General features: G+C 37.6%; 2 protein-coding genes across 2 annotated transcripts; both read left to right on the top strand.

The window, feature by feature from the left end:
• Positions 1 to 918: 918 nt before the first annotated feature.
• Positions 919 to 8,634, top strand: LOC137290914 (coiled-coil domain-containing protein 25-like). The gene is made up of 8 exons (XM_067822117.1): positions 919 to 1,039; positions 1,403 to 1,450; positions 2,205 to 2,244; positions 2,928 to 2,979; positions 3,482 to 3,557; positions 4,295 to 4,398; positions 5,301 to 5,549; positions 6,521 to 8,634. The coding sequence occupies exons 1-8, from the start codon at positions 1,015 to 1,017 to the stop codon at positions 6,551 to 6,553; spliced, it is 627 nt and encodes a 208-aa protein (XP_067678218.1). The 5' UTR covers positions 919 to 1,014; the 3' UTR covers positions 6,554 to 8,634.
• A 4,316-nt stretch (positions 8,635 to 12,950) lies between these two features.
• Positions 12,951 to 16,220, top strand: LOC137290942 (sterile alpha motif domain-containing protein 15-like). Its single transcript, XM_067822161.1, has 4 exons — positions 12,951 to 13,192; positions 13,449 to 13,547; positions 14,074 to 14,161; positions 15,193 to 16,220. Exons 1-4 carry the CDS (start codon positions 13,073 to 13,075, stop codon positions 15,354 to 15,356), a joined length of 471 nt encoding a protein of 156 aa, XP_067678262.1. The 5' UTR covers positions 12,951 to 13,072; the 3' UTR covers positions 15,357 to 16,220.
• The last annotated feature ends 127 nt before the right edge of the window (positions 16,221 to 16,347 follow it).

Genomic DNA, 16,347 nt, shown 5'->3' on the forward strand with positions numbered 1-16,347 from the left:
ACTTGTACCAGGCGAACGTGCTGAGATACTGCCTGTTGTAAGCCCCTGAACCAGCAATAAATAAGCAAGAATATGCAAATCAAAAAGATATGGTATGCCTTGTGTCTCTACTGTTCCAGGAAGTGAAGAAAGACTCAGGGCTCATTTTCATTATGTTTGTGATTATTTTTTATTAAGTTTTTTTCTGTATATGTGTTCATTTAAGAGACAATATGTGACTCTACTGAGATAAGTATATTTCCTCTTAGAAACCGATCGTGTTAACAAAAGATCAACTGTAAAACCCAGACGTATGCAAAGTCATTTCTTCTGAGTACAATAAACTCATGGAATTCCTAGTCTGTCTCACAGTCCCTGAACCACATTATTTTGCCAAATGTCAAGCCTTCTCTACAGTGCTAATGCCTTAACTGAAGCAAGTCTAGATTTCCACAGTGAATCTGTGATCTCCCTGGGCTCCTTTTCAAGTAAAATGGCTTTGTTTGTTACTGTCAAAATCAAGCACATTCAGAGACTAAACCTTAGTCTAATGGAACTCCTTGTCCAAGGAAGCCATGAACTAATTTTAACTGAAAAAAGGAAAAGAAATTCAAACTCCTAATTCTATTACAGACTTTAGAAACGCGCACTATGACTAAAACTCGGGAAATGGATTCTGTCAGTTTACTCACTGTAGCCCCAAGCTATCCTGCAATGATCTTAAAGGTGATAATGGCACAAAGAGAATAATTATTTTATAGTTTCTGCTTTCATAAAATATAGCAGTAAATAAAGTGGTGTTGTGATTTTTGTTCATAACAAATATTTCAGGAAATAGATATTCTAGCATAAAATAAATAGAATGAAATTTTTTTTTAACGAAGTTTTGAATTTTGGCGTCTTTACATTTTTCGTTTCGCGTCTCATGGGGTTATCTCCCTTGTCGATTTCTTCTTTAAAGGAACAAAAACAACAACTTCCGTCTGGTTGTTGACAACGTGAACCACACATTTTAGTTAATATCTTGTCACGACAATGGTGTTCTACTTCGTTAGCAATGGTATTTATATGTTTGGCGTGATCATATATCGCCCAGTATCATAACATAACGTGATTCTGCCGAGCTAATTAGATACTATAGAGAGCGATCATTTACTCCCTTGGTTTTCGCTCACTCACATTGGGAACAGATGTCACGACGATTTCTGTATGCTAGTTTTGATATGGATTGTTCTTGAAAGAAGTGATAGTGTGCATTTCAAGTAGGGGCTACATGCGGGACTCTTACCGTTAGATGTTTGTTTCACAAACTATACCATGCTTAGGCAAACAGGCAACGTTTGAGTGCCACAAATAAAACAGCAACCACCACAATGGAACATTCCTTGTTTTTTTCTCTTCTGACTCAGTTGTCTCATTTCAGTGGTGTCGCCACCCTACACAATGTACATGGGACTGGACAAACATGAAAGTAAGTTACCACGGTTACTCTCTCAATATGTATTATACATATATTTTTTTCCATTTATTTAGTTTACAGTTTTCAGGCCTGATAATTCACATCATTAGGTGAATATAAAACATATAAATAGAAAATCTGATTTTGATTTCTGAAAAGCAAATTTTGTACAGGATTTTATCTAAGTATTTTGTATAATTGATCTATAATGTCAAAAATAATTTTTAAATGTTTGTTTATTTCTTGTCAGTAGAATGCAAAACCCTGTTTAGAAACATTCTACATACATCAGTGAAGTCCAAACATTTATGGGGTGGTGGGGTAGCCTTCTGGTTAAAGTGTTTGTTTGGCATGCCAAATGCCTGAGTTCGACGGGGGTAAAATCTGTGAAACCCATTTCTTGTTTCCCTGTCAAAGATATTGCTAGAATATTGCTAAAAGCAGCATGAACTAAACTGGTTTTTAATGGTCTGAGTGTTCAAAGCAGTTTCACGGTAGTGCAAATTATGAGGTCCATGAAAAATTCTTTCAAGGTGTTTGAATCCAAGGATCCCATTAACAACTGATGTTTCTGTATAACATTAAGGGTTTTGACAAAGACCCCTTAGTTACATGAGTTCTGAGGAACCCTTCATAAACATGATAAGCTAAGATTGACAATAAGTATATTTTCCTAAACTAGTGTTTTTGACTTGGTTTCACATTCTGCCAAATTGCATGCTGTTACTAAAGTGACTATACATTTGTGATAATGTTTGCCCTTCAGATGAGGATTTGATCAAGTGGGGCTGGAAGGAGGATGTATGGTAAGCAGGTTTATCTGTTATACCTCCCACAACTTACTAGTCATGCTGGTGTTTGCAGTGCTCGTAGTAGGAGTTGTCGTCTTGTACGAGTGCGTGCAGAAATAGAATTATAAATATCCAGTCCAAATATTTTTCATTACAATCCTGAATTGTTTCAAAATATATTGTTCTTTCTTTGTATGTTTTCATTTTAAGGTGCTTTTTAAAATTAAGTAGAACTAAATCTATACATCCAAAACATGCATGTAAAATATATTTTGCATGTTTTTAATATTTTTTTCTTGCATGAAAAATGCAGGTTTCTGCGTTACCGCGAACACTGTGTTAGTGTTGTTATGGTTGGGCATTCTGACTCTGCATTCATTGTCTTCAAATTACGAATCACTAGCAAGAATGGATGTACACCTGCTCACTTACTTGCAGCAAATCATGGTCAAAGTTCCCATTTTGAAGTAACATTTGCCAGATTTCTTGAATACATTAAGAAATTACATTTTGAAACAATTAATTGCCTTCTCAGTTTGTCTGGATTTTCCTTTCATGCTCAAGACGAGATATAATTTTAATCCATTTTGATAAGTACCATTGTTTGGTGTTTGTTTTCTTATGCCAAATATATAGCTGAAAATCTTGGAAGAGTGTTTTCCTTTCATAACACTCATGACAGCTGTGCACCATTGCAGGTTCCATGTTGACAAGGTGTCCTCAGCTCATGTTTACCTCCGCCTCCATCCGGTAAGTGACCTTGACATTCATTCCAAGACATGTAAATACTGTCACTGCACAAAAATACAAAGATAAGTCGTGATAATCCGATAATTAATAATGATGCATGTCATTCAACATGTTTTATGTAAAGAGTGAGTGAGTGATTTGGGTTTTAGCTTTTGGCAATATTCCAGCAATATCACTGTGGCGACACCAGAAATGGACTTCACATATTGTACCCACATGGGGAATCCAACCCAGGTCTTAGGCGTGACAAGTGAATGCCTTAACCACTGGGCTACCCCAGCGCCCCTTGTATGTAAAGAGAAGTTGCTTGTTAAAGCATGGTAATCCTCCAGGGCATAGATTTTTGTAGCTCTCTTAGCGCTAAGATGGTTAATGTTAATGTTAATTGTGACCATCTTAGCACTAAGAGAGCCTAGAAAATCTAGGCCCTGATTTCCTTTAATTGATTTTATGCCCAGATATACAGGATATTGCTGATTAAATGTTGGGGATGTATTTCCAGGGAGAGACATTAGACGATGTCCCTCAGGCTGTCGTAGACGAGTGTGCCCAGCTGGTGAAGGCCAACAGTATTCAAGGTGGGTTACCGGACAGTTGTTCCATGAGGATCGAGGAGGGAACTGGTCATCCACAACCCATGACAAGCAGACTCTGATTAATGTGAGAGTTGACTAAAGGGATCAAGTGGTCAGACGCTTCTACTTTACTGACACATGTCAGTGTACCGCAGTTATCTTCTTTGATGCTCATGATATCCATCATTAGATTGTGTGCAGTTGGTCGTACAGACAGTTATCATGTTTGATCGTACAGACAGTTATCATATTTGATTGTGCAGACAGTTATCATGTTTGATCGTACAGTCAGTTATCATGTTTGATCGTACAGTTATCATGTTTGATCGTACAGTTATGTTTGATCATACAGACAGTTATCATGTTTGATCATAGTTATCATGTTTGATCATACAGACAGTTATGTTTGATCGTACAGACAGTTATGATGTTTGATTGTACAGACAGTTATCATGTTTGATCATACAGACAGTTATCATGTTTGCTGGAATATAGATAAATGTGGTTCTGTGAAATTCATCATCAAAGATAGAAAAAGACATACGGTTAATTAGAATGTTTGATGAACATTTCTTAGTAGTTAATGGTTGACAAAGTAGGCATAAGTATGGATAACAGCTTCTTTCATCTTCTTTTATAGATTGACAACTGTATGGGCATCCTTGCTGAAATGCTGTAAATATGTTACAAACATAAAAATGATGTTATCCATGAAATATGTTTGTTGTAATGTTCCACAGGCAACAAGATGAACAACATTGATGTTGTGTACACAATGTGGGAAAACCTGAAGAAGACAGCAGGAATGGATGTTGGACAGGTGGGGTTCCACAGACAAAAGGAGGTCAGTGTGTGTGTTTACAGTCAATTACCTTCATCATGGAATATGTATACAGACCACCTCAGTGATCTAATCAATAGGACCTGATTTTCTGGTGTCCACAGCCGTGATGTTGCAGGAATATTGTTAAAAGTGGTGTAAAACCATACTCACTGGGATGTTTACAACTCCATTAAAACCTGTGAGCACCGGTATGTCGCTGGCAAACCTACAGACATAGTCAGGGAAATAAGTGGGATTCGAACCCTCTATCACACTTTGCCACACATGATGAATTAGAACAGTTTGGTACAGGGTAGACAACTGCATCACCTGCACCCCTTTACAATGTAGACCCATGATGATCTGGGTTGGCATTGGTCATCAGCAACCCATGCTTGTTGTAAGAGGCGACTAACCAGAATGGGTGGTCAGCCTCGTTGATTATTTGTGTCCCAATGGGATAGACTGATGCTCATGTTTTTAATCACTGAATTACCTGGTCCAGACATGATTATTTACAGACCACTGCAGTATAGCTAGAATATTGCTGAGTGTGACATTAAACAACAAACAAATTCAGTGGTTAGAAGATCTGCCCAGAGATCAGAAGTCCTTGCCCTGACTTCATCATGCTAGCAGACATGAAAGTATGTGTAACATGTTACCAGATGTTACCCATGGATAAACAAGGATAAAACAAGAATGACTGTGTTTGTGTGTTGTTTAATGCCACACTCGGAAATATTTCAGCTATATGGCAGTTATACTGTGTATGAGTCCTCTGTCCATATTTGACTTGGAGATAAGCTGAATTTTGAGTTTAATGTTATACTCTTTTATATTACAACCATTCAATGTTTCTTAAAATGGACAAGTTTAAACTGTCTTGCCAATTTGTGACAAAGTAAATATCAACATTGCAGGTGAGAAAAGTTAGAATAGAGAAAAGGATCAATGAGATAGTGAACCGATTAAACAAGACGAAGGTGGAGCGATTTCCCGATTTGAGACAAGAGCGAGAAAACCAAGATAAGCTGGAGAGGGAAGACAAGAGAAGAAAGGAACAGGAGATCAAACAACGGGAGAAAGAGGATGAGAAACGGAGGAAGGAACAGGCAGAACTGCGTTCCTATGACAGTCTCATGAGGCCTGAAAACATGCACTCTAATGTGGTAGGGTGTTTGGTGTTCCCTTATTATGGAAGTGTATAAACTTTTCAGGATGTGATGAAGGTTGTGTCTGGCACTAGTGTCTCCTTGTTTCCGGATGTGATGAAAGATGTGTGTGTCATTCATGTCTGCTTGTTTCAGCATTTGATATTGGCTGTTTCTGTCTTTAATGTCTTCTTGTTTCAGGATGTGATGAAGGCTCTGTCTGTCACTAGTGTCTCCTTGTTTCAGGATGTGGTGAAGGCTCTGTCTGTCACTAATGTCAACTTGTTTCAGGATGTGATGAAGGCTGTGTGTGTCAGTGGTGTCTCCTTGTTTCAGGATGTGGTTAAGGTTGTGTGTGTCACTAATGTCTCCTTGTTTCAGGATGTGATGAAGGCTGTGTGTGTCAGTGGTGTCTCCTTGTTTCAGGATGTGGTTAAGGTTGTGTGTGTCACTAATGTCTTCTTTGTTTGAAGGCTCAATCACTAGTGTCTCCTTGTTTCAGGATATGATGAAGGCTGTGTGTGTCAGTGGTGTCTCCTTTTTTCAGGATGTGGTGAAGGTTATGTGTGTCACTAATGTTTCCTTGTTTTAGGATGTGATGAAGGCTGTGTGTCAGTGGTGTCTCCTTGTTTCATGATGTGATGAGGCTTGTGTGTGTCACTAATGTCTCCTTGTTTCAGGATGTGGTGAAGGTTGTGTGTGTCACTAATGTCTTCTGGTTTCAGGATGTGGTGAAGGTTGTGTGTGTCACCAGTGTCTCCTTGTAGAAGGATATGATAAAAGGCTGTGTCTGTCTCTAGTGTCTCTTGTTTTAGGATGTGATAAAGACTTTGTGTGTCAGAAGTGTCTCTTTTTTCAGGATGTGATCAAGATTGTATGTGTCATTAATGTCTCCTTGTTTCAGGATGTGACAAAGGCTGTGTCTGTCACTAATGTCTCTTTGCCCCAGGATGTGATTAGGGCTTGTGACAATTGTGTCCTTGTTTCAGGACGATGGCAATGACTCTGATGACTTTATGTGACTGGGAAACGTGGAGGTGAAGGATGCCCATGACATCCTGGACACACTAATGGAACAATATCAAGGGGATCTGCCATGCTCATGGGAAGGCCAACAGCTCCACCACATGCCAACAATGATCCAATCACTTTGTGTTCTTCCACCATGGGATGTGGTTTTGACCAGTCACGCCAAAGGTTACACATGGGTCAAGGCTTGGAAACAGTTGGTCATCTTGGGAGATTTTGTGATTGAGTGCTAGTGAGATTTGACAGACTCAAAATTGAGAAATCACTAGGTGGACATTGAGAACTGTGATCTTTGTTGACAAGTCCTGCGCATCATTAGGAGATGAGGTGTGTGCAAGTTGGATGTGTGACCTGCTCATATTAGTTGACTTCAGTGATACGAGAGTCAGTATCTGATATCTATATGTGATATATCCTGCTTTGTGCCTTGTGGGAAAAATGCCAGCATCTGATGTCACGCCAGTATTGTCAAGCCACGGTGACTGTTGTCACTCAGTCTCAAGGCTACAACTTGCATCCCTTGGAACATTGACTCATCTTATCACTGTCAAGAAGTCCCATTGGCACAGGCTCATTAAAAGTTCCAGTTGGTTTTTAGATTTCATCGTCTCAAGACCTTCCTGCTGCTTCAACTAAAAACTGAGGCCTTATATTTTTAGCTGGGTTTACATATACCTAAATAATAGAAAATTCTGAAAAATATAAAAATCAAGGCCTTTTCATAAAGTCAGTGTTATAAAGTTAAATAATTTGGGACAATAAACAGAGATGCCACCCCTTATGCTTTGGATGTAATTACTGTGATTTTGACCATTATGTTATGCCATTACAATTAATCTGTGAAAATTACAATTTTCTACTTGTTTTACAAAAATCAACAAAACAGATACAAATTCACAGGGAAATGTTTCGTAACACCCTGCTGCAGGGGTTCGGAAATGACCTTTCACTAACAGGAATTGCTTACTCTCAGCATCGTGCTTATTCCAATTAGCTTGTAAGGGATCACAATATTTTGTGTCATATCACAATTTTCGATGTATGGAGCTTCATAATGATTGGTGTCATGTATTTCTTTTCAGAATCTTCCTTTTTTGAAAACTTGCACTGTGTCAAAGAGATGGCAGACAAGTATTATTACACGTTTTAGGTTCAAATGACACTTTTTGACCTCCAATATTACACTTTGCCCCAAAATAGGATTGGCATCTCTGAATAAGAACAACAATAACATGCTGCTGTCAGGTTTCCAAATTTTATTTAAATAGAGACCCACACCATGATTTACCATCTATCCTATCTATTTTCATCACCAGCCAATTCTAATCAAACTTAAATTAAAACATATTGTTCAGTTATACCAACCAACCATTTTGTTATCCAAAATTGTAAACCCGCAACAGAGAAAATCTTGCTTGTGGACAACACCAGTAGCTTTTCCTTTCAATCTTTTCTCATAGACTTATATATTTAGAGAAGTACAAATGTAATATTAAAATACAGTCAAATCTTTGTAAGCAGGCACTAGATAAAAGTAAGAAAAGGAAGATATGTAGGCTCTGTTTAAGGATATCCAACCGCATATTTTATGTATGCTTCTAAATTTTACGCACAAGAATGTATGATAACTCTCAGTATCTGTTCAGATAATCAAACATTCAAGAGACAGTGTTCAAGCTCTAAGACTGTCAGTATTGTTCAGTTTTCCCATCAATCAAACCAAGTTTCAGTGTTTGATTTTCATTTCATCTTTGTGATTTTCACCTCCTAGCTTATTACTTTAGTTTCCTTCCTTTGTTCATCCTCTACAATGATGTAATTATTATGGGCAATAATTCATTTACATGTTCACATTTAATGCCCTTTTGAAAAATATTGTTTAGCATGTATGGACCAACACCTAATGTTGAGTAGTACATTTAGAAATCAATTCAATACTGTTCAGTGAAATTTATGGTTCGTAAGCCAACCCGTCATATTTTATTTAAGACAATGTCAAATGTTTGATTTTTTCAGTCAAATGAAAATTATCCATTTGTATAAGCATGATTTAAATAAATGATTTTTTATGTGATTTTTTGGTGTATTTCAAATGAATTATTGTTAGCTTTCTGATTGTATGTGTTTCCCCCAGTTATTTTGATTACTGTTGTGAAAAACAGAGTAAGGTTCGGTAGGCGAATGCATGGTATTCAGTTGACTTCTCTCTTATCTATCTCAGTGTACTGTAACATGATGCCAGTGTGGAGCCCAGAACACTATTAAATAGAAAATGTTTAGTTATATCTCAAACACATTCCACTTGACCCAGACAGGTGCTTGTGTACTGGTCAAACATCCAAGTTTGTACAAAGACTGAGTGTACTTATTAGGCCACTGATTTGTTCTTCATGTTAATCATAGCTATCCTTATCACTCTCCTCAGACAGGGACCCATGAAGAATTGATTTTCAGTAACCCATGCTTTTCCTAAGAGGCAACAAATGGGATTGGGTGGTCAGGCTTGCTGATTTGGATGACACATGTCATTGTATCCCTGTTGTATAGATCGTTGCTCATGCTGTTCATCACTGAATCATCTGGGCAAGATTTGAATATTTACAAACCACCATATAGTGGAATATTGGTGAGAGTGGTGTAAACTAAACTCACTCACTCCACAGAGGGGGCATTGGTGTATATTTTGTTGCCAGAGTTGCTTCCCTTTGGTTTGCCAGATTCCTATGATAGTGGGTTTGAATCTTGTTTTGCCCTGGTGAAGTTTCTGGGTTTGCTGCACTATAGTTCATGTGGATTTCACCACAGCTGTAAATGTAAGAGACTAGCATTGCTTTGAGCTTTTCTCTCATAGCATGCCACCACTGTGATTAAACTTACATACAGTTCATGCAATGTTGACTCCAACTCACAACTACATTGTGTTTACTAACTTTACCTATTTTCGAAATTTTCAACACCTCTGAATAAGAGTGAGATGAATATGCCAATTATAGGAAAGAATAAACTTGGAGAAATGTGTCATTTGTAATAAAACAAACACCACTGGGTGCATGCTTTTCACAAAAAAAACCCATCTGATGCACAATTTCAAAACTTACTTTGTTTTTTCTCATTTTGAAACCTGTACTTTTCTAACTTGCGATACTAGTGTACCCATACTCTGTCCAGTATGGTACCACACTGACACGCTCTGTCCAGTATGGTACCACAGTGACACACTCTGTCCAGTCTTGGTACCACAGCAACACACTCTGTCCAGTATGGTACCACAGTGACACACTCTGTCCAGTCTTGGTACCACAGTGACACACTCTGTCCAGTCTTGGTACCACAGCTACACACTCTGTCCAGTCTTGGTACCACAGCGACACACTCTGTCCAGTATGGTACCACAGCGACACACTCTGTCCAGTATGGTACCACAGCGACACACTCTGTCCAGTCTTGGTACCACAGTGACACACTCTGTCCAGTCTTGGTACCACAGCGACACACTCTGGCCAGTCTTGGTACCACAGCGACACTCTGTCCAGTCTTGGTACCACTATGACACACTCTGTCCAGTCTTCATACCACAGCGACTCCCTGCTCAAGATGTACTCCCAACTGCTGGCTGTACTAGGGGTGTGAGGAGCAGTCGAGTAACCTAGTGGTTAAAACATTTGCTAGTCTCGCCATAGGTCTGGGTTTGATTCCCCACATGGGTACAATGTGTGAAGCCCATTTCTGATGTCCCTTCCCCCACCATGGAATATTGCTGAAAGCGTTGTAAACCCAGTCTCTCACTCACTACATCCCCTTTACCTCAGAAATGTTGTTGCAAAAAAAGCGTCACAATATCCATTGTCCTGTATTGTTGACCAAAAACATGAAAAATTCAAGTTACAAACTGTAGTTTAACTGATCATTATTAGCTGGAAAGGGCCAAAATAGTACTTATTAATTCCATACCTTTTAATGTTAAAAAGCCATTATGTAATGGATGTTGAATGCTATGCATGTGTATCCATGGAGTTTGAAAATGCATCTAATGATTTACACAGTAAATCACATGAAATATTAAAGGATTATGTTCACTGGTGGTAGCCATGGTAGCATAAACATAATATTTTAGTTCCTTTTCTCTGGGGCCCATGTATTGATGATAACAAGTTGAATGAATTGTGTCAGAGTAATGGATATAAGAACTGACCACGTTTTGTGTGTATCTACACCCACTGCTTATACCAGGTCCCTTTGTATGAAAAAGATAATTAGCTCTGATGTGTTTATTTTAATCACAATCAACTGTAAACCTTAAATTTATTCCATTACTGATATTGAAACTGGCTTGAAAAAGACACTGTCCGTCTGTAGACACTGTCCGTCAGTAAATTTTATTCCATTACTGATATTGAAATTCACCTGAAAAAGATAGTTTTTTCAAAGATGTATTTATTTAAGTCACAATAAACTGCAGACACTTCAGTGTAGGTTTATCGTACCCATTACTGATAACATCAGCTGGTTAAGTGATAAAGAGAAGAGTGATAGAGTGTGGTGAAATTGGATACTGTGTGAATGCATGTTAGGTTTACCTACCATTCCATGGGGCTTTGAAAGATGCGCTAAGTAAATGTTGATATAACGGTAAAACTGGGAGGGTTGTAGTTGTGTTGATCTCAAACAAACTTCAATATTTTACAGAATACCTGCTATCTTTGACAAACTGCTCAAATTACCTTCATGTTTTACATGTAGTTTGACAATTATGACTGTCATGAATGGATATTGCAATGTTATTTATCATATTATTTATGATAATAATCAGTATTTTCCACGGTTACTTTCCTCCATAATTCTGTAATTAGGCCAGACAAGGTTTCAAATCTAGTTACAGATGCCCATCTCCCAAACCTTGAAACTGAAAATAGAAGATGAAGTCATTAAGTAGAAAAAAATGAATTCATGTACAGTTGCCAATCCAATGTAGACAAACACTGTTATTTCATTCCCTACTCTATGCCACTTCAACTCCCCTTTCTCAAGGGTCCCCCCTACCCTCACCTCATTCTACTCCATAACTGAAAAAGGTTTGATCTGATCTGCTATATGATTTGATGTTGATGGAAAAATGATCCTTCCCAACGACTGAAATCAAATAAGATAGGGATACAGATATATTTCATTTAGGGTCTGTTGTCTTCATATTTCTAGGTGTGCTCATTGAAATTTTCAAAGTTTTAAACAAACTGACATCATGAAACTAACTCCCTCATCAACATGTTGTTAAATATGCAGACCTGCTTGACATATTTACTTTAATATTTGTGAACAGAAACACATACTTTGCGCTGCAAAGTTGGTGGTTCATTTTTGTTAAGTCAGCTAGAATAAACCCTACTGTGAACCTATGACTGACAACCACCCAGGTGTCACAACCATACTAGACTGTTGAGCATGAACCTGTAATATGCAAAAGCTGTACTGAATATGCATTTGAAACTAATTAAAATATCCTTAAACTGACTTTGTTGTCTTGTGTTTGTTTGAACTCAGCAAATATCCAGCTATATGATGTTATAGCAGTAGTAGTTGTTCGTTTATTTTAGTCTCATCTTGTACATACAAGTAATGTATACATAAATTTATAGAGCTGTGCATGCTCAAGTTGCAAGAAGACTATGTCAGGCTTAAAAGTAGGGTGAATAAAATGATTAAAATAAATTACTTGAAATTACATAGTTGCAGTAAAACATGACACACGTGTGTAAAACATGACACAGTGGCGGACCCAGGGGATGGGGGGAATAGTCCTTTATGTAGTGACAGAGTTGGGTCTATACCCCTATATGCCTTCTTAATGCTGTTTCTGAGGGAGACGCCCCTATCATGAATGTCATCTTTAATGCCTCAGTACCTCTCTGAACTCATCTCTGTGTACACACCACCACGACAGTTGCGGTCACACCAGCAGTTCCTCCTAAGAACACCCTCTGTACATCTCAAGAACTATGGTCACAGAGCATTCAGCTTCGCAGCTCCTTCACTTTGGAACAGTCTTCCCATAGTTATCAAAACAGCAACCACCCTTCACGCCTTCAAATCCCTATTGAAGACCTATCTTTTCATGAAATATCCTTTTTTAGAATATGTGAAGCCTTGCCTAGGTCACAAGTATGAAAATTAATTTCTTATGCCATAACATAATCATTGTTTATCGAGTCTCTAATCATGCTAATAGAGATATAATGAACTGTTCACGGAGCTAATTAATAATCCGAAAGGTACCAATTCACTAACTGAACATGTTAAATTTGAAATAAGGCGTACTTTATATATAAATTAGACACATTTAAGACCCATTATTCATGATAAACCGTGTTTGACAACATGTATAGATCAACACGTGTGCGCGCGCGCAGGCACGAACACAGCGAGCTCTTTTTTCAGAGGGAGCCTGTTCTCGGCTGGAGTTGTACGCAACGAGTTCTCCCCCGGTCACGTGACATTACTTAGAAACCATAAACAAGATGGCGAGAAAGGAAGCCTTGGTCAACGACTTGAAAGATGAACGTGTCCCACCTGCTATACAATGGACAACTGATCAAGTTTCAGACTGGATAGAAGAGCTAGGATTTCCCCAATATAAGGTTTAATAAGAATGCTCAATATTAAATATTTTTTATGCAGAAGAGTTCAATTGTCTTCGCACTAACAAGATTCCAAGTCCGATTTTCGATCAGTAATCGTTTCGATGTTGATTGTAAGGGAACAATCTCTTCATGTCAAGTTTCACATTTTGTTTCTGACTTGTTTCCCCAGTGTAACTAAATGATTAATAAATGGAACTTAGTTCTTATAGACTGGAGACTTCGAAATGTAACAGCCTGCTATCATTTTTTTCAGCCATGTTTCACAACAAACCAGATTGATGGAAGAAAACTAATAGCAATAGAAGCATCTGCCTTTCCAAATATTGGTATTACAGACTTTGAGCATATTAAGGTATGGTTCAATCACTTAGTAGAAATGACCTCTATGTTCTTGTCAATAGAGCAACTGGAAAAGAAGAATGGTTGTTCTGTCCTCTGGCTGTGTCATACCTAAAGATGTTTGAAAAAATGTTACTGTTGCTTTCCTGGCATTTGTTACAAAGGGAAAAACTACGAGTGGTATGACTGAAGTCAGTGTAATGTCAACTATCTAATTTAACCATAGGCATTATATCTCCATTGGCAAGCTCTTAAAATATCTGTGGACAACTGCAAGCCTCCCCATGCATGTATGTACATTGCTGTGTAAGTGACTAATATTGAATGAGATATTTAATTGTCATGGTTGTTGTTACATATTTTAATTTTCTTCATGCTTCAACATGCATGTTTTGCGTTTTGAAACAGAATCTTTATACATGGAAATATTTTGTCCTATTCCTAGGAGTCATTTTAATCGCTTGATTATAGTAATCTTTCAACATTTTCAGCATCATTCAGTATTTGTTAATATGTTTTACATCAATTCTCTTTTCCAGATAATAGCAAAGAGTATAAGAGATTTACTACTGCTGGAAGAACCTGACTGGACTAGAAGTATTTCAATACCACCAAGAAGTGACTTAGGTATGGAAGAAACAGTTGGTCCCTTCCTCATTGTTCATTCACACTGAGAGAATATGATGTTAAGTACATGTGTAGGTATCTTAGAGTTGTTAACTGCAGAACATGTATAGTATATTAGTATAAAATGCTCACCACTGCTTAAGATGTACTGGTATCTTCACATATTTTAACAATGTCACAAACCCATCTTGCTTGCTGCAACTAAATCTCTTGAAAAAGTAAACTTTAAACAATGTCTATAAACATAAACATTTTTTAGTAGTCAGTGTTATATATGTCTAGTTCTAGACTGACTAGATTGAAGGGTAATTGTGCTAATAGTAGACTGCATTAATGACTCTTTATATGATACAACAAATGAAGGAAATTGTTTTCACATTGCCGACATTCATTGGTATGTTCACTCTGGCATAGTTACTGGATCAAAGAAAAGATGTCTAGTTAACACACACAGTATTTATTGATGAACATGGTTATGCATGGGAATAACACTCTTGGGAACTGTCACACTCTGAAATGAAACCTTGCAGGTTTTTTTTTAAGAGATGTTAACCTACTTGCACCAGATGCAGTGTAAGATAAAAACCTAGTTGAACCAGACAAATTCCAGTTGTAATGTAGTGAGTTAAACATCACAGGTCTTGGTGCACATAAACATATTTCTGTCATGTAGTACCCATGAAACCATAGCTGATCCCTATTTTCAAGAGTTGTCATAGCACAGACATGTATATAAATAGCTATGTTTCGGTGCCATACCTATTCAGTAGTTCAGAAGGAAAATGAGCTGACATGCTTATAAGGTTAGATTTATTATTGATATGTCTCATAACTTGACTTCCACTTTGTGCATGTGAGACTAGTTTGCATTTGGTAATAGTGGGTTGCACTTGTGCAAATAACAAAGCACTAAATCGATCCCTGTTTTGTGATCAACTTTTGTTGATTTGAAGATAAGTTCTAAGCAAGAACTGGATATCTTAATGTATTGAACAGCAAGACTACAGGTTATATGTGTCTGTTATGTTTAGGTATGTATCTGGAGAAGAAGAGTCAACGGGGAAAGATCATCAATGTGATGACTTATCAGCAGTTTCTCCTGGAGCACAAGAATGCCAAGTGGCAGCCCCCTCTCGCTAACCACTGCCTGCTGCTGCCTCATGACCCCCCTCCTGCAGAGATAACCCAGTCATAGTAGCCACACCTGTAAAGATTGACGGACCTACCGACAGCTGACATTCTACGTCTTCTTACCAGTGAATAACATAAAAACAGTTGTTTACTTTTGACTGCCAACAAACCCAGTCTTCCTTTCAAAGAAGTCTGGTCATAACACTTATATCATATCAGTGATGTTTTGTTTATTACAATATAGCCAAAATATTGGCATCTGTATTATTTCTTAACTTTTATGACTGTATCATGGCAGCTCTTGCATTGTGGTCCCACTGTGGTAATCATCGTTGTCAGATATATTAGACATTCTCTGTAAAAGATTGCCACTGAAACAAGCCTATGAGATGACCTGTAGGCAGACATGATCCTGATATTAAAAAGGTATTTTCATTTTCTTTTGGTCCATTTATGTCAGAGCAACTATTCCATTTCCTATTTTATGTCATTGCAAATTAATGTTTAGTGAACCATATATGCTTGGCCAGTAAATGTAATATTCCATATGAATCCATACGATGCCTTCCACTCTATTACCTCTAAATGATAACATTGTCAGACGTTAATCCCAGGATTGACTTCTTTATTTTGACAGTGCATCTATCGTAATAAAGAAGTTGTTATCCATAAAGTTTGTCAATCTTGTACTCCCCAAATTCTAAAATGCCACTGAAAGCAGTTATACATTAATCCTAGCCATCAAAACGCTCCCAGACTGTGGCTTCCTGGACAGTTGGTACCTGTTCGTGCCACAATGTGTAATCTACATTATCAGGGTGATTATTGTGTACCAAGATTATTAATATTGAAGTCTTTGGTTCATTTTTGTCTAGTTTATATATGTATTGTGTTGTTGTCAATAAAATTTTAGTTTATGTGTACAGTACTACAGACTTTTGTTGATTATGTTGTCCACTGAAGTGTGTTCAGTATTCTTTGACAAATAAACACTCTTGGAGTTCAGGGTGAATAAATGCATATAACCAACCCACACACATGACATATTATAGTAC

This window comes from Haliotis asinina, chromosome 7 (genome assembly GCF_037392515.1).
Source record: "Haliotis asinina isolate JCU_RB_2024 chromosome 7, JCU_Hal_asi_v2, whole genome shotgun sequence".
Classification (NCBI taxonomy): domain Eukaryota; kingdom Metazoa; phylum Mollusca; class Gastropoda; order Lepetellida; family Haliotidae; genus Haliotis; species Haliotis asinina.